The sequence below is a fragment of the Chinchilla lanigera genome, unplaced genomic scaffold (assembly GCF_000276665.1).
Source record: "Chinchilla lanigera isolate Chin_1 unplaced genomic scaffold, ChiLan1.0 scaffold00080, whole genome shotgun sequence".
Lineage (NCBI taxonomy): Eukaryota > Metazoa > Chordata > Mammalia > Rodentia > Chinchillidae > Chinchilla > Chinchilla lanigera.
The window spans coordinates 10,270,326-10,287,731 of record NW_004955481.1 but is presented as its reverse complement, the minus strand read 5'-3'; the positions used below and the strand labels follow the sequence as shown (position 1 = coordinate 10,287,731).

The following is a 17,406-nucleotide window of genomic DNA, read 5'->3' as shown; positions in this document are numbered from 1 at the left end:
ATATATCATGTAAAGGTACAAATTCCCTATGATGAGAATTATCATTATGTATATCTAAAATGAATCAACAGACAATTTATATAAAAAGAAAAAAAATAGAGCAGCTGGAGGAAATGGGGAATTTGAAGGTTCCCTTACTCTAACAAAAGATGCTGGGCCAAAAAGCCAGGAAGGAACTGGGCCTGAGTTAATTCTCTTCATTAACTGACACAACACTGCAGGCTTTTGTGTCTATTCACAATTGGGAGCATGTATTCTTATTGGTAATCTCACTTAAATCTTACAACACTGTTATTAGTGTCTTTTCTACTGAGGAGATAGAAACTCTGGGAATCCAAGCCTAAGTTGCTACTAAATGACAAAGATTTAAGCAAAAGTCTGACTCCCAGGTTCAGAGTTCCTTCCACTGCACTATCCTGCCTGTACTGTGTTTGCACATAGACCATCACTTTCTAGACCTCTTTCATAAAATGAAAAGCTAAGCTGAGAAAGTCCCTAAGGTGCTGACATTCCATCGCTTTACGTTATGTTTCCACCCTCTACCTTTTAAATCAGGCCCAAACTGGCCCGAAGAAAGTGAAGTGTGAGGCTTATCGAACCCTGGCCATCCTGGGTGAGTATGTCACCTCTCTGGGTGGGGAGCTGAGAGAGGGGCAGCCACTTCTTTTTGAAAGGGCAAAAGGAAACCTAGCATTTGACAGAGACTGAGAATTAGCCTAGGTACTGTTGAATGGAGGGGAAGATGGGTCAAAAAGAGAGACAAAGATGAAGATGAAGATGGAAGGGGCTGGGGATTTAGCTCAGCGGCACAGTGCCTGCCTGGCAAGTGCGACGTGAGTTCGATTCCTGGTACCATAAAAAAACAAAAACAAAAAAAAAGACAAGAGACAGAGACGGGGATGGAGACAGAGAGGGAGGGAGGGAGGGAGGGAGGGATGGAGAGACAGACAAACTCCAGAAATTGTGTTCATGTTTAGTCAGCTGCTCTGGTGTCCTGAGAGAATGGGCAACACCCTAGAACTTAGTGCTTGGAACTTCTGTCTTGAGAGTACAGTGGAGTTCAATGGATTGTTGTGGCTCTGCCATGCGACCCGACGACCTTCCCTGTCCAGGTTGCTTGAATAAGAATGTGATCCAGGCTCTCATCAAACAACTGAAGGAGGAAAGTAAGCGTCAAGGGATGGAGACTCTGATAAGGCTACGAATGGCTCTGAACTCCTGGGCTGCTGTCCCTGAAGACAAGGTGAATGGGAGGATCTATAATTGGGGCAAAGCAGGTCAATGTAACTGACAGATTTGGCTGTAGGCTTGGTCTGAAATAAGATTACCTAGCTCTCAGATTTAATAGAAGATACTATCCTTGTGGAATTCCCTCTAGAGTTATATAGAGGCACATCTCTTGCACAGGGACTAATCAGACAACCTCTGAAAAGCCAGAATGCAGAGCCAGGTTTTTTCATCTTTAAAATGGAGACTGTAAATGTTTTGCAAAAGATTAAATGAGATAATGTACTATATGAGATAACACACCTACAATAATGTCTGTTTTGTTTGTTTCTTTGGTACTGGGAATCAAACTCAGGACCTTGCATTTGCCAGGCAGGCGCTTATGCCGCTGAGCTACGTCCTTGGCCCTAATGTCTGTCTTTTAAATGGTAGCATCATTATGATCTCTAAAATAATCTGTTGAAACAAAACCTGTCAAGAAAGGACAGGGACCAAGACAGTCCTGACACTACTCTGGTTTTTTTTTCCCCCTTTAAATTACTCCTCCTTTGATTCTATCACTGCTCCGTATGAACAAGAACCCATCATGCATCCATTTATTCAGCTAAGAACATGCTTGGCATAGTCTGGGAATAGCAAGCAGGCTAGTGTGGCTGAACTGAGTCACGAAGAGAAAGCAATAGGAAATAAAGGTCAGGTCAAAGAAGTTAACTGTAGACTAGAACATACATGTGGCTTTCGGGGCTATTTTAAGTACTTGGGCTTTTATTTTGAGTGGAATAGGAAACCATTAGAGGCTTTTGAGCAGAGCAACTAATGTGATCTAACTTGCACTTCACTCTAACTGCTGTGCTGCAAAAAGACTGAGGCAGAGGAGGTGAGGAAAAGAAGCCGAGAAGACCAATTAGTGGCTCGTGAAACAATCCTATAAAACGTAGTGGTGGCTTAGACAGTGGTGGTCACGGTGTAGTTAATAAGACTTTATTAAATCCTGGATATTTTAAAAACAAAACTCTGATGGGCTGAGTATGAGTTGTAGAAGATAGTGTGGAAACAAGGATGAAGACAAGGTTTTTGGCCTAGCAACTAAAAGGATAGAGTCAGCATCAAGGTTAAGAAAACTGCAGGGAACCAGGTTCGGAAGTAACAGCCTAAGTTCAGTTTTTTTGTTTTTTAATTTTAAAGAGAGTAGTAAAAAAAAAAAAAAGAACAATAGCAACATATGAACATCACAGACATAAAACAAAACAAAGCAAGAACATTAAAAGTGATACAGGGTTTCAAAACAAAATGATAGAAATTAACAGTGGTTGTTATATTACATATTGTTATCTTCAACTACATTGCTCAGATTACCAGATGTAAGAATGGAAGATTGTTCAAACCATTAAAGAGAATAAAAAAATTAAAAATAATTACTAACTAAAACATTACAGATAATACAGAGTTTCACTAACAAGATGGTAGGAATTCACCATGGTAGTTCCATTGCATATTGTTGTCTTCAAATCAGTTGCTCAGATTACCAGACACAAGCATGCAAAATTGGTCAAAATATAAAAAATTTTAAGCATTAACTGTTCCTTTCAGTATACCATCAGACATCAGCAGCACAGTTATCCCAGTTATTCTTCTGTATACCTAAATTCAGTTTTGCACAAGTTATGTCTGAGGTGTCTTTTGGAATTCCAAGGGATATGTGAAGTAATAATTATGACTTTGCAAGAGAAGTCTGAACTAGAGAGCGAAATGTGGGAGTTGCTAGCATATAGATACCACTTAATGCCATTAAACTAGATGAGATCACTAAGAAATGGCCAAGAATCTACGGTTGAGGCATTCTGGTATTAAGAGATCAGGAAGAAGAGGAGAAACTGGTAAACTCTGAGAAGCAGCCAGTGAAACTGGAAGACAATCCAAAGTATACTGTTCTGAAAATCAAGCGAAAGAACATGTCAAGGAAATACCATATCAAGGAATATAAGAATTGAAAATTGAGATGTGGCATTAACAATATGGGAATCTATGATTATCTTAACAGAGCCATTTTAGTGGAGTGGTGGGGATATAGGCCTGATCAAAATGAGTTTAAGAGACTGGGCAGAAAAAAATTAGAGACAGCAAATTAGACAATTTTCTGAGCTTTGCACAAAAGGGTAGTAGTTGGCACTGGAGATAGTCTAGAAAAAAAGAAAAATAATCACATGGTTCTGTGCTGAGGGATTACAATCCAGTAGTTAGAAAAATGATTTTGATGAGAATGAGAGGAGTCACTACAAAAATATCCTTGAGTAGATGAGAGGGGATGAGATCTCTATAAGTGGAGAGACTGGCTTTAGATAGATGGGTATATACTGAATAATAAAAAGTATAAAGGAAAAGGAAGTTACTTCTATTCTAGTTGCCTTGTTTTTTCCAGTGAAATAGAAAGCAAAGTTATCATCTGAGAGTGCATAGATAAAGAAGTGTGAGACTCTGGAGAGAGCCAGGCGTGGTGGCACATGCCTGTAATCCCAGCACTCGGGAGGGATCCTTGTGAGGCAGGAGGATCCTTGTGAGTTCCAGGTCAGGCTGGGCTACAAAGTGAGCTCAAGACCAGCCTGAACTGCATAGTGAGACCCTGTCTCAAGAAGACCAAAAAAAAAAAAGAGAGAGAGAGAGAGAGAGAGAGAGAGACTCTGGAGGGACAGGTTATGAGTTAAGAGAAAGGGAAAGAGAATTACAGAGGGGAAAACAGTATGATTAACAAAAAACATCAAGAATCTACCTAAGTCAAGGCCAACCTAAACTGCATTGCAAGACCCTGTCTCAAAAAAACAAAAAAAAAAAAAAGATCTACCTAAGGTTTTAGTATATCAATTTAAAGATCAGTCATTGTGACTGGGTGCTTTTTCTCCACGAGGTGCAAGTATAGACTATGTGGAGAGTTGGACTTAACTAGGACTATGGCTTGGTCAAGGGAGTACAATGAAACAAGACGGGGTAAAATAGGGTGAAGCAAGGGAATGATTATAATAAGACCATGGAATTTAAGTTGGGTAGGGAAGTTAAGAATCAGTGAAAAAGTGGCAGTTTCTTTTTTTTTTGGTTTTTTTTTTTTTTTTTTTTTTTTTTTTTTTTTTTTTTTTTTTGGTTTTTTTTTTTTTTTTTTTTTTTTTTTTTTTTTGTTTTTCTCCAGAACCAGGAACCGAACTCATGACCTTGCACTTGCCAGGCAGGTGCTTTTGCCGCTGAGCTAAATCCCCAGCCCAAAAGTGGCAGTTTCAATGGACTCGAACAATTGGCATTAGGAGATGAGCTGGAGAAATAGGAGGTAATATTCAGAGTAGCTCAATGAAATGGAGATTATGGAGAAGTTGCAGTTGTATGATAAGCTGTCTGTTGGATTAATGGCTGAGGTAGCGTGAAGTTATTAGTAGTTATTAGAAGTGAAGTGGTGGATCAATTGAGTGTATATGTTTTTAAACACCAACAATTAAGACAGCAGAAATGTTAAAAGTAACAGTGATCCATATATGAGATAAAGTCACACAGAAATGAGATGTGACCTAAGATCAAGTAGGTGACAGCATAAGCAAGGGAACATGAATGAAATAATAATGTGATGGTGTGGGATTTAGCTAGAGAGAAAAGAGAATGGTCTGGAAGCAACAATGAACTACCCTCTAATAAAGCATGAAGTCTGGCTGAACACATAGCCCATTATACCTACTGTCTCCCTCAGAGGACTCAAGTCGAGAATGAAGAAGAGCTGGTACTAGTGCTGCAGAGACTGATAAAGTCGTCCTCATGTGAAACAGCCCTGGAGGCAGCCCTGTGCTTGGGTTTCCTGAGGCCTTGTAGCAACATAGCCCAAGAATTTTTGCTGCAGTGCCTGAGCCAAGGGACCAAGACCCAGCAGATGAAGGTGTGAGGGGCAGGTTGGGTCCCTGGGGCAACAGAGGCCAATGCTGACTTGGATGGTATTTGGATACTGTCATCTTTGTCCCATAGAAAATAAGCCTTGGCTAGGAGAACAGCAGGATGAGTTTAGATATGCATATGCATATATATGGGTTAATACTGACATGTAAGTGTGCATGTTTCTGTGCACAATTGGTATATGTAAAGGTTCATTTATGTATGTGTGCATATGTGCATATGTGCACACATAAACTTGTTTTCACTCAAGAGGCCAAGGGGCAGAAGAAAGGACCTCACCTGTTCCCTACAGTTCTACACCCAGTTCCCAAGTCCACCCGGCCATCTAGATGCCTCTAGGTATACACCTATACACCCTGCCCCACCCCACCCCTCACAGGCACTTAGGATGCTGGTCAAGATCATGAATGTAAACTCCGCTGTAGTCACCAGGGCCATTCTCACCCAGCTATGTTCTTCAAGTGTCATTGAGGTAAGCTCTGGGCTGCCTTGTCTCCTTCCTTCCTCGATACTAGCACAGGGTTGGGACATGAGAAAGGAGGCCTATTTTTCACATCCCCCCACCCCAGGACCGCTTCGAAGCCACCCAGATGCTCAGGACCATTGGGCAGGAAGAGATCAAGGCACAGGGGCTAGAAGAACTCACATTTGACCTGCTCAAATGGAAGACACATTGCGACCCCTTCTTTGTGAGACCATAGCTTCCAAGCCCAGAAAGCCCAAACCTGTCCTGTCCCTTCTCTGGAGGGTCCTGTCATACCACTCCGCAGTATCACACTCACCTTAACCTAGGGTTCCCCTTGTGTAGCCTATGTTTTCAAACCACCTTCCCTTCGCTCAGGTCGTTCTCTCAGTTCAAAATACCCCATTAAATCCCTCCTTCTTCTGTAGGATAAAAACTGACTCAAAGGATTCACCCTCTTTCCTGTCTATTAAAATGCTATTTTGCTTTCTCAAGACCAGCCCAAATGACATCTGATATAGGAAGCTTTCCCAAATTGCCAGTTAGAATCAACCTGGCCTTCCTCTGCACTTCCTTACTTTTTATCTTTTCTACAGAACCATCCACAGCACTTCTACAGTCATTTTTCTAAAATATAAATCATATTGTCTTATCTCTGTAAAAAGAAAACCTTCAGAGGCTCTCCATGCCCTTAGGATTTCATACTTTGCCTCACAGCTTGAGCCCTGCCTAGCTCTACCTTCACCCTCACCACTCTTCCCCCTCAGAGCCATATGCCAGGTATACGTAGAATGACCAAATCTTGAACTGCACCTGCTAGCTCAATGTTAATTACTCAGAGTGCTCCGAAGAGTCTGTTTGGTCACCTTCCTAAACTATTTTTGGCTCCCCATCCTCTTTACACTTTCTCTTGCCTGTAGTTGGGCCCATCCTCTCCCCTCTGCCCAGACCCTACACACACACACACACACACACACACACACACACACACACACATACACACACATACAACTTTCTGCTACTTAACTCTCTCTTTGCAAGTTTCAGTTGAGGCATCATTTCCTCCTCCAGGAAATCTTCCTAGTACCCAGAATGAGTCAGAATATCCTTCTATATGCATCCTATAGTGCTCTAATTGCCACTTACTTGTCTGCTTCCTCTATCAGACTATGAGCTCCTCAAGTTAGGGATCCTATTAAGCATTTAATAAAGGTTTGTGAAGCACTTAATCTCCTCTGCATTCCCTTTCTCTGTTGTCCCACTCTGGTTCCTCTACAGGCTTTGAGACAAGCTGTGGCTGAAACTGTAGAAAAGCTCAATATGAAGCCTATGATGATGAACCAGATAGAAGTGTAAGTGAACTGGGCTGGGAGCTGCCAGGGTCAAATCGTAGGTTGGGGAGGGGAGTAGAGGAGTTGGCTGAGAGCCTTGCCTGTGCTGCTATGTAAGTCACTCTTTGACCCCTAACCTGGGTTTTTGTTCATCTGAAAAAAAAGGCTAATCACACCACTCAGGGTTGCAATGAAACTTAAATATAACCTGAAAGGAACTTTTAAAAGGTAAAGTTCTGGACAGATGAGTCCTGATCATCATTTAGTGTTTTGTGGCAAAGTACAGAACCTGCTTTTGCCCTTCTATTCCCCTTCCTGACCTCAGAAACAAAACAGGGAAATCAAAGTTAACATCACTTATCAGCATTTGGCCCAACTCACTCTGGGCCTGAAAAGCATCCTTCCCCCGCTTACTTAAGACAACATACTCTTCACACAGGCAATTAATGGACCCAGATGCCACTGCTCGCCAGCAAGCAGTCATCTCTTTGGTAAGGCAGACTCTGCTTCTCTGATGTCCTGTGATACATTGATGGCAGAGGAACAGGCAACTGAATGGAGTCACAGAAGGAAAAGAAAATGCTATAGTTTTGAGAGGTCCATTTCAGAATTCTAGATCGAAAGTTCAGAGTAACCTGTCCCTGGTTGGGGATGGGTAAGGTAAAACTTCAGGAGATGGGTGTATGGGTGTTATTAGTATGGAAATTGTCCTGACCCTTCTAGGTAAGTAATGGGAACTGGAATCCATGTGGTGGTCCCAACTGGCAAGGAAAGAAGCAGCTCAGCTGGGAAACTATATCTCTTCCTCTAGGCCATAAGGTCATCCAAAAAGAGTAGAATGAGAAAGAGGATAGTGCATCTTTCTAGGGCTGGCTACTTAGGCAGGTCACTCTGCCTCTGCCAGGGTGTGCTGGGGATCCGTGGCCCACAAGTATTCCACCTGCTACTGGACATGCTAGATACAGAAGAGAACCAGGCTGTGAAGAAAAGTGTAAGGCATTTCTGCCATTTATTCCTCTCTTCTATCCCTCCTCCAAATCTCTCTCATTCACCTCACCATGAGTTCCTTGTTAGAAGGAAAGGGAAGTAAGTCCTTAGACACTGTTCCTGGACCTGGTTCCTTGCTACAGCTTCCCTTCCCTTGGGTGCCCCTACCCCTCCCAGGCTGAGCTCAAAGTGAAAAAGCCTTAGGACCTTTGTTTTAATGCAGCTACAAGAAACATTAATCATTTGGGCCTCAATTGATCCCTGGATCCAAAAGAAGCTAAAGAACAAGGTTTTCTTTGTCTATGAGGCACCTAAAAACAGAAAGACAGAGCCTACAAGGTTCCGGACAGAGCCTGAGGAAGAAGAGTTAACTGTTCGGCACTTTCAACTCGCTAGGCTGAATCCCTTGCTTGTTGCAAAGGCCAGCACCAAGGTAGATCAAAAGAAAAAGGTTCCTGACTTCCCATCCGATCTCTCTCAACCACAAAAACAAAAGTCACAGACCACAGGGCCCTGGCAGCCAAGGATTAGGCAACAGCTCCGGGCCCTGGCTGAAAACCACAAACAGATCAGCTCTTTGGGCCTACTCTCTTCCTGAGGACAGTTTTCATGTTTCTCCGAGGAGATAATCCATACTTCCCTTTTGTGAATAAATGAGTGCCACGATACCTACCACCTGAGTCACCACTGGTGTTCCTGTCATCAGAAGGTACAGAGCCCAGGTCTCCTGGCTCCTGCATGGGTGTTCTCATGGAGCCACACCTCCTTTCCTCTCCTTTCATCAGAAGAAAGAAGGAAAGAGAACCAAAGCTTCTCTGGAAGGTGAGCCTACCTCCCTAAATCAAGTCCTTGCCTGTGCCCAGAATTTGATGACAAAGATAGGCAACTGAGCCTGTGTCTAGATGGAGCTGCTGAAGGAAAAAAGGGGCAAATGCTGGGAAGCTTGGTTCTTGGACCATTTATTAACTTGACCTGTCCACATACACGTCTACCTACTTTTCTAAGGTCACCTAGAGGTAATTTAGCATCGATCAGAGCCAAATTACCTCTCTACTATATCTGCTACCTAGGTACCTGCTTTCTACCTAGCTCAGAGTCATTCCCTTTAACAGATCCAATTCACACTGTAAAATCATCTTTTCCTGAACTTCACACTAACAGGACTGACAACTCCAATCCCAACAAACTATAATCCTATCAATAAAGAAAAGCCCTGGAGGAGGTGATGCCTCAGAAGAAACTTGGAGGGTGAGTTAACCAGCCAGGAGTAGTGGCGTGTGCCTATAATCTCAGCTACTAAGGAGGATGACTCAGAGAAATCACAAGTTCCAGGCCAGCCTAGGCAACTAAAGCAAGACCTGTCTCAAAATAAAAAAATAAGGGGTGGGGGTGTAGCTCATCAGTAGAGCGCTTGCCTAGCATGCACAAGGCCCTGGGATCCTCAGTATCACACACACAAAAAAAGACAAAGCTCAGACTTTGAAATTAGACAAAGCTAACCCTAGGGTTCATCACTTATCTGATCTTTGCCTTTGGCCAAGTGACTTAAACTCTCTGATAGTATTTGATTACCTATAAATGAAGAAAATAATACCTATTACCTTAAAGGGCTCCTATGAAATTAATAAAAAGCCCCTCAGTGCCTGGCATTACATGGTAAAACACTCAAATAGGAACTTTTTTCTCTCCTTTCTTTACTGTTGTCACATGAGCCCTAATCACCAGAAGTCAAAAAAATACTTTCTCCTGCTACCCCATTTACTGTAATCATATTGGAGAAGTCTTCCCATCAAGTACAGAAAAGTCAAACGGATCCTCATTCCCATTCACCACATCCCAGGTTCTAGAGCAGTTCAAATGTTCTGAATTCAGTATAGCACATTGCTCAGATTTATCTCCCACCCTGCCCCACCATTTCAAGATCCATGTTTTGCCTCTGAGTTTTAAGTAAAAAGTGAAAACATGGTTTCACTATCCTCGAATATAAACAACACTGTCTGGTGCCTCCTCTGATAATGTAGTGTGAAGTCCAATGACAGGAAATATGTTCTTTCCTGCCTATTCTACAGCTTTGAGTCCATGAACATAACTCAAACATCCTTTGGGCCTCAACATCCTGTGAGTATATGCACTGCCTTAACTACGTTTTATAGGTTTTCAATGTCTGCAGATATTTTTGGTTGCACAACATGGGTGTAGTAGGTGCTACCACCTTATGGGTGGATTTCAGAGATGCTGTTAAATCTACAATGCAGAAGGTAGCCTCCCACAAGTAACCACCACAAAATGTCAATAGTACCAAGGCTGAGAAACCCTGAACTAAAGTAATTTACAGCTCACATTGCTAGATGTAATTAAGCCTATCCTTTACATGAGTTGGTAAGCATTTGATTCAAGCATTTGATTCCACTAGATTCTCCCTTCTTCAAATCCACTGTTCCTTTGGGTTCCACGGACATCTCTGGTTATTCTTTTAGGATCCTCTTCAGCTCATCTTTTAAGTATCAGTCTCTCTCAAGTTTCTGGCCAAAGCTCCTCTCTCCCTAACATACTGATTCTCAAAACTGTAAGCACTAAGGATTTTTTTAAATGGCCAGGCCTCATTTACTGATGTTTTGGAGCAGAACCTAGACCTTTCTACTTCCCAAAACATCCCGATTCTCACACAGATGAAAGAACTACTCATGGTTGGAGAACCACTGATCTAGGCAGTTTTATTTTTAAACATACTCACTCTCACCAACCCCCATCTATACTCTGATGACTCTCAAATCCATATATGTAACAAATTCATTTAGTTCATTTTTAGTGAGTACCTACTCTACCCCTAATACTGTTCTAGGCACTGGGCTTAAAACAGTGAATACAGTTAAGGTTCCATACTCTTTTGAAGCTTATAGCCTGATGGAGGAAAATGAAAAAAAAAAAAAAAATTTTTTTTTCTTTCTTTCTGAGACAGGGTTCAGGCTGGCCTTAAACTCTCAGAGATCCTCCCACCTCAGCCTCCTGAGTATCGGGACTACAGGTATGCACCAAGGAAAATGAATTTTAAAAACACAAAAAGCCAAACGGAGTGCCACATGCCTGTAACAATCCCATGAACTCAGGAGGCTGAGGCAGGAGAAACTGTCCTGGTAACAGACCTGTGTCAAGGGGGAGCAGGAAGAAGTCAGGGAAAATAGTCAGACTGGGGTAGTGGTATGTCAGAAACTTGACTCTTCTTTCCCCAGTATTACTGCTATCCAACTAAATCTGGCAAACCTAGCTCATTTCTCAAATCTATTAGCTATCTCCTACTGAGCTCAAGCCAATATACTCTCACCTAGCCTAGCATTTTGTCTCCAGTCCAGCCTTTCCACAAGGCAACATCCTTTCATCTGAAACCACTCCTGTTTATAATCTTTTAATGACGATTTGGAGGCAGGTGAAAAAAAAAATGTAATGCAAGACTATTATCATACGGCTGCTTTCTCTCTCCAGTCCCTTCCTTAAACTCTTCCCTCTGATCAAACTGAATTATAAACAACTCTTCTAAAGCGCAAACAGAGCCTGCTCTCAACTCTCCATTAACTCCTAACTCAAGTCATCAGTTTCCTACTGGGAACACCATTTCCTCACCCAAGTCTCTGTACCTGGCCAAGTTCTACTCTTCCCTTCAGACTCACCAAGCCTTTTCCTGGTCTCACATGACTACATTAAGTATCCAAATCAACTCTCATTAACACCCTGTACTTATCCTTACTGGAGCACTTACCAAACTGCCACCTTATTTACTTGAGAATAGCTAGTGTCTAATCCAGTGCCTCAGCCAGGTGTGGTGGCGCATGCCTGTAATTCCAGCACTTGGGAGGCTGAGGCAGGAGAATCGCTGTGAGTTCAAGATCAGCCTGAACTGCATAGCGAGACCCTGTCTCAAAAAGAACAACAACAACAAAACAATCCAGTGCCTTACCCATGGTAAAGGTAGGATAAGTAGTTCTTTAATGAAGCTGGGCAAGGTACAGCACACCTGTAATCCTAGCATTCAGCAGACTGAGGAAGGACGGTAAGTGCAAGGCCAGCCCGAGATACACAGGCTTTAAGCCTGTCTCAAAAAAACAAAAACAAAACAAAAAAAACAAACAAAAGTTCCTAAATGTATACCAAGTATACAATTAGTATACTTGGCAATTTCACTCTGATTTGAGGTCAACCAAGTAACATACATATATATTGAAAACTTAACCCTGGTTTACTGAATCCTTCTTACTACCAGCCTTCAAACTCCATACTCCCAGCATTTAGATAGAACTCTGCTTTAAATGTTTTTCAACTGTAAACTGGCACTAAACTGACTATATAAACACCTGGTAAGCTTGATCTAAATAAACATTCCCACAACTAACTCCCTATACCTCACAAGTAATGAAACAGCATGCCTGGGCTGAGGCCTAGGAATTCATAATTTTAACAAACTTCTCATGTAATTCTGACTTGAAGTCAGCCTTGGGAACTATTATTCTGAACAGCACAGAGCTAAATAAATATTACTGAAAGTGGTATTTTAATTTAATTTTAATTTACTGAAGTAAAATTCACTTCCTAATTCTTTAGGGTTACACTCTGCTCTAACTGGTGTTTGTGACAGAAAAATGGACTAACGTACACAAGTCCACAAAAACAAGCAGTCTTTATTGCAGTATTACAAAACACTTTCCATTTTGGCAATATTTTACAACGCACTTTGCTTCCAGGGTTTGAGAAGGAGAAGGTGGGAAACTAGAAAGGGAAATTTCAATGACATTTCTAAAAGAAAAACTGTCCCGGCCCTCCCACCCAAATAAAAATCCAAATGTCACTTAATTTCACTACCCGAGAAGAGGCCACGAGGAAAGCAGCAGGCAAAACTCTGGCATTTTCACTGTGGATCATGTCAGAGACAAAGGAACATTCAAAACAGTCATCAGTATGGTCGGTTGCGCTGATCATTTCTGTAGTCATTTCTAGGAATGAAAAATAAAGAGCCAGACTAAATTCTACTTTTCTATCAAGGGAATATCAGACACTTCAGGGAATTGGTGGTTACTGGCATCACCTAGACAGTTTCTGAAAGAATGACAACGTATTTATTTCTATACTCTTAGAATATATTTCTCAGATTTAAGTCAAAGTTCCTAGAAGAGGCTTTGCTATAACAACTTTCCACCTAGAAAAGGAACTCCAAACCACTGTAATATTTCAGATTACAGACTATACCAAGAAGAGTGGCAACAGGAAATAAGGAAGCTTTCATATATGTATCCTGGATACGCCACTTTATTATGTGACCTTGGAAAATAACTCTGACTCCGTAAAATGAGAGGTACCCTACCTCAGGAGTAGGAAAAAAGCCTAGAACTCAAGTATATAAAGACATCTGCCACACAGTAAGACATGTGTTCACAGACAGTAATTAGGCTGTTAATATAGCTAACAAAGGGGCTGGGGACTTAGCTCCGCGGCAAAAGCGCCTGCCTGGCAAGCGCAAGGTCGTGAGTTCGGTTCCTGGTACCGGAGAAAAACAAAAAAAAAAAAATATAGCTAACAATTATCCCATAGTTGTTACAACCTAAAACAATCCTACAAAGAAGGTACTAACCCCCTTTTATAGTTGAGACTACACATGATCTAAAGGATTAAGTCACACAGCTAGTTAAGTGGGAGAGAAAGAACCCAGACTCTCCCAAGTCCAGCATTCTTTAAATACTATATTAATTCTCATCACCCTAAACTGCCTCTGGGATATAGATCCTTAGTATAAGTTACTCTATATCCCTGGCTCTTCAGTTTGTTCTAACTCTGCACCATTCATATATACAGCATACTCCCACCATCACTGATTTTCATCTGAAACATGTACCAGAATCTCTGGAAAAACTGTAGGGTAACCCATATAATTGTATTTAGGAGGCAGTGGTATGGAGACAGGTCTCATGATATAGCCTGCGTTAGGCTTAAATTCCTAATCCTACCTCAGGTTCCTAAGTACTGGGATTACAGGCATTTGTCACCACACCTGGCTCAGCCCCTCTGATTTAAAAACAACACACCTATAAAAAGTGTGCTTTCCTTTTACTTAGACTAAGAACTCTTGACATAACAGCCTCAAGTTATTAGAGCTGGCGATATAGCTCAGTGGCGTAAGTGCCTGCCTGGCAAGCACAAGGACCTGAGTTCGATTCCCAGTACCCAAAAAAAAAAAAAGAAATGTCAAGTTATCTGTCCGCCTATCTTTAATGATGAGAAAAAAATAATGCATATATCCAGACAAATACAAAGATTTATAAATAATAACTTCATAACAATTTCTGAAACAAATTTTAGACACTGCTAAGCAGGGAACTAAATGGATTTTCTTTATCCTGAGAGTGTTGCCAACAGGAAATCTAACTTACAAAAAGTTAGATAAAAGATGAAAGGGAGGCACAGTGATGCATGCCTGTGATCCCAGCACTTGAGAGGATCACCATGAGTTCAGGACTGCCTGGACTACAAAGCAAGTCCCTGTTCAAAAAATAAAATCAAGCTGGGTATGGTGGCGCACACCTGTAATCCCAGCACTCCGGAGGCTGAGACAGAAGGATCACTGTGAGTTCGAGGTCCGCCTGGGCTACAAAGTGAGTTCAAGGCCAGCCTGAACTGCATAGCGAGACCCTGTCTCAGAAAGACAAAAACAAACGAACCAACAAAATCAAAAGCAAAAAAAGATGAACAAGCTTGATGGCACATGTCTGTACCCCAACCCTAGGAAGTCTGATGCAGGAGGATCTGGAGTTCAAAGCCAGTCTTGGCTATAGTGAGACCTTGTCTAAAAAAAAAAGAAAAGAAAATGTGCCCAAAGAACTCAAACCCCAAGCTGGGGATATAGCTCTGCGGCACATTGCCTGCCTGGCAAACCCAATGTCCTGGGTTCAATTCCCGGTACCCACTACCAAAAAAGGTGCTCTAACACTCAAACTCTAAAATCTGAAGCAGTGAGGCAGAAAAGTTTACAAGTACGTATTAGTACTCACCTTCCTCCCATTTTGCCTCCATAGCCACCTCGGTCTCCATAGCCACCACCACTCCTGTCTCCTCCGTAGCCTCCACTTCGGTCTCCGCCATAGCCTCCACTGCCACCACCACCACGGTCTCCTCCATAGCCCCCTCGACTTCGGTCTCCTCCATAACCTCCTCGGTCTCCTCCGTAGCCTCCTCGGTCTCCACCATAACCTCCTCGGTCTCCCCCGTACCCGCCTCGGTCTCCACCATAGCCCCCTCGGTCTCCACCATAGCCTCCTCGATCTCCTCCATAGCCACCTCCTCGGTCCCCACCATAGCCACCTCCTCGGTCCCCACCATAGCCACCACTTCTGTCCCCACCATAGCCACCACTTCTGTCTCCACCATAGCCCCCACCACTTCTGTCTCCACCATAGCCACTTCTGTCTCCACCATAGCCACCCCCACTTCTGTCTCCACCATAGCCGCCTCGGTCTCCACCTCTGCCCCCACGACCCCTGTAGCCCCTCTCTCCACCGTAGCCTCTCCCCCGGAAATCTGCAAAGTAGAAATGCAAACCAGTGAGATCAACAAAATGATGTAAACCCTCTTTAACACTGGTCAGAAAAAAAGAAACATGTAGTTGAACTAAAGAGCTGACCTACCTCCTCCTGAGGGACGAGAGTCCTCTGGTCTAGGCTCATTGCACTGATTACAGGAATTTCTTCGAGCAAAGTTCATATTTCCACATGATCTGAAATAGGATGGAAACAAAATGCTCTTGGATTGTTTCTGATGGACTCAAAACCTCTTTTTGCACTCTTTAACCTCAACCCCAATGCCAACCTCTACTCCCACTGAAATAAACAAATACTTACGGGTTAGGGCAAACCCAGTCCCCATTTTTGGGGTCTCCACCTCTCCCCTGAAAGCCTCCACGACCTCTATATCCTCCACGGCCTGAGTGAGAAAGGGTAAGTAAAGGAGAAAAATCAATATAGCAGACATTAATACAAAAAGAAAACCACTAAGATAAAACAACTAAGAGTAAAATGTTCATTAATGCCTGGGTAGCCCCCTCAAAATTAATCCCTACAAAAGAACTCTGTAATTCTTGGAGACTTAAATTCACGAAATGTAAGAACAAAGATCAGATACACATTATAATATAAATAATACACTAAAAAAAAAACTTTAAAAGCATACTTTCTACATTATCTTACTTAGTTTGAGACTCTTAGTGGTAAATGTTAAGAGAGAAGGTAAATTCCAATTTTGGGGAAATGGGCCCAATAGTTATAATGAAGCTTAAGAATTAAGGAGCTTAAGAACTGATTAGATTAACTACTATGCACTTGCACAACTGCTCATCACTTCCAGATGAACAAGAAATTGTATACACAGCTTTCCCAAAGGGATTTCTATAACCTTCTCCCACTACTTTCTTAGCTATTATAATACCTCATTTACCTAATCTATTCAATAACCACCCTCCCTTTAACATAAAAGGAAAAAGATCTAGGGAGAGAAAGGGTAATAGCAAATTTGTGCAAGTAGGAACTCAAATTCAAGCCTTGTGTATAGTATCCAGGGCTGTAAGTAGCGAGCATCTCACCTCGCCGCCCACCTCCACTTCCACCTCCTCTCATGAATTCAGGTCTTCGAGTGGCAAAGGACACTTTAATGATGTTGCCATGGAATTCTTTTCCTATGCAAAAAGAAAATGGTTTTGAAAAAATGCTATTCACACACTTCTACCTCCCAACAAAAATATAAAACTATCTTGGGAATCTTTAGTTTTATAGGAATAACTGCTATCCTCATAAAAATTCAAACACTCTAGTGTTCCAAAGAGTCAAGGTAACAGTATTAAGTATGATACACAACGTATTAAACAGAGCAGATCTGTCACTTTTTATTAAGCTAAAAATAAGACAAAATATACACACACAACCCACATCTAATATTTTTACATGAAAAACCCACTGAGAAACACTATATGAAGTATGTCACCATTTCTATTTAAGGAAATAGTGTATGCACACACATGTACCTGCATATCCACACATATGCTTGTGTATACACTGCCCATTGTATGTTTATTTACTTCCCAGGAGGACAAACAAGATCACAGTGGGGAGGTCAAGGTGGAAAAGAAGCTACATTTTATATACTCCTCATACCATTTGAAATTTTACCATATGCACACTATATCTTTAAAAACATCAGGTATACAATATGCAATTACTTACATACACATACACATATTCTGCTGTCCTAAGGTCTAAAGGGTAAGAATTAGTCTTTTTGCTTTATATTAAATGAAAGAACTGGTATCTAAAAAGAAATACCCAAGGATTCATAAAATGGTTATAAATCCATGAATCTTAGTTCCCTGACCAAATCGCTCATCGCTCTAGCTGGCAACTTCCTAAGATGTTAGAGATGGTTTTGATACAAGAACCAGTTCACAGATCA

At 41.8% G+C, this 17,406-nt stretch overlaps 2 protein-coding genes across 4 annotated transcripts in view; one reads left to right on the top strand and one right to left on the bottom strand.

Annotated features, from left to right (window-relative positions):
- The window catches only part of Heatr9 (HEAT repeat containing 9), an 11,951-nt gene extending 3,354 nt beyond the window's left edge, over positions 1–8,597 (top strand). Inside the window, exons 7-15 of one of the 2 annotated variants that reach the window (XM_005402893.2) lie at positions 556–613; positions 1,113–1,243; positions 4,952–5,134; positions 5,528–5,620; positions 5,718–5,837; positions 6,890–6,963; positions 7,382–7,433; positions 7,847–7,933; positions 8,153–8,597. In XM_005402893.2, coding sequence (XP_005402950.1) covers positions 556–613; positions 1,113–1,243; positions 4,952–5,134; positions 5,528–5,620; positions 5,718–5,837; positions 6,890–6,963; positions 7,382–7,433; positions 7,847–7,933; positions 8,153–8,527 — 1,173 coding nt within the window. In that variant the 3' untranslated portion in view covers positions 8,528–8,597. The remainder of the gene's footprint in view (positions 1–555; positions 614–1,112; positions 1,244–4,951; positions 5,135–5,527; positions 5,621–5,717; positions 5,838–6,889; positions 6,964–7,381; positions 7,434–7,846; positions 7,934–8,152) is intronic. The other variant, XM_005402895.2, reaches the window with a different exon arrangement.
- Positions 8,598–12,770: 4,173 nt separating this feature from the next.
- Taf15 (TAF15 RNA polymerase II, TATA box binding protein (TBP)-associated factor, 68kDa) overlaps positions 12,771–17,406 on the bottom strand; it is a 32,123-nt gene continuing 27,487 nt past the window's right edge. For both annotated transcript variants that reach the window (XM_005402892.2, XM_013503452.1), the window contains exons 12-16: positions 16,544–16,636; positions 15,807–15,888; positions 15,594–15,682; positions 14,961–15,486; positions 12,771–12,911 (exon numbers count right to left, since the gene is read on the bottom strand). In XM_005402892.2, coding sequence (XP_005402949.1) covers positions 12,872–12,911; positions 14,961–15,486; positions 15,594–15,682; positions 15,807–15,888; positions 16,544–16,636 — 830 coding nt within the window. In that variant the 3' untranslated portion in view covers positions 12,771–12,871. The remainder of the gene's footprint in view (positions 12,912–14,960; positions 15,487–15,593; positions 15,683–15,806; positions 15,889–16,543; positions 16,637–17,406) is intronic.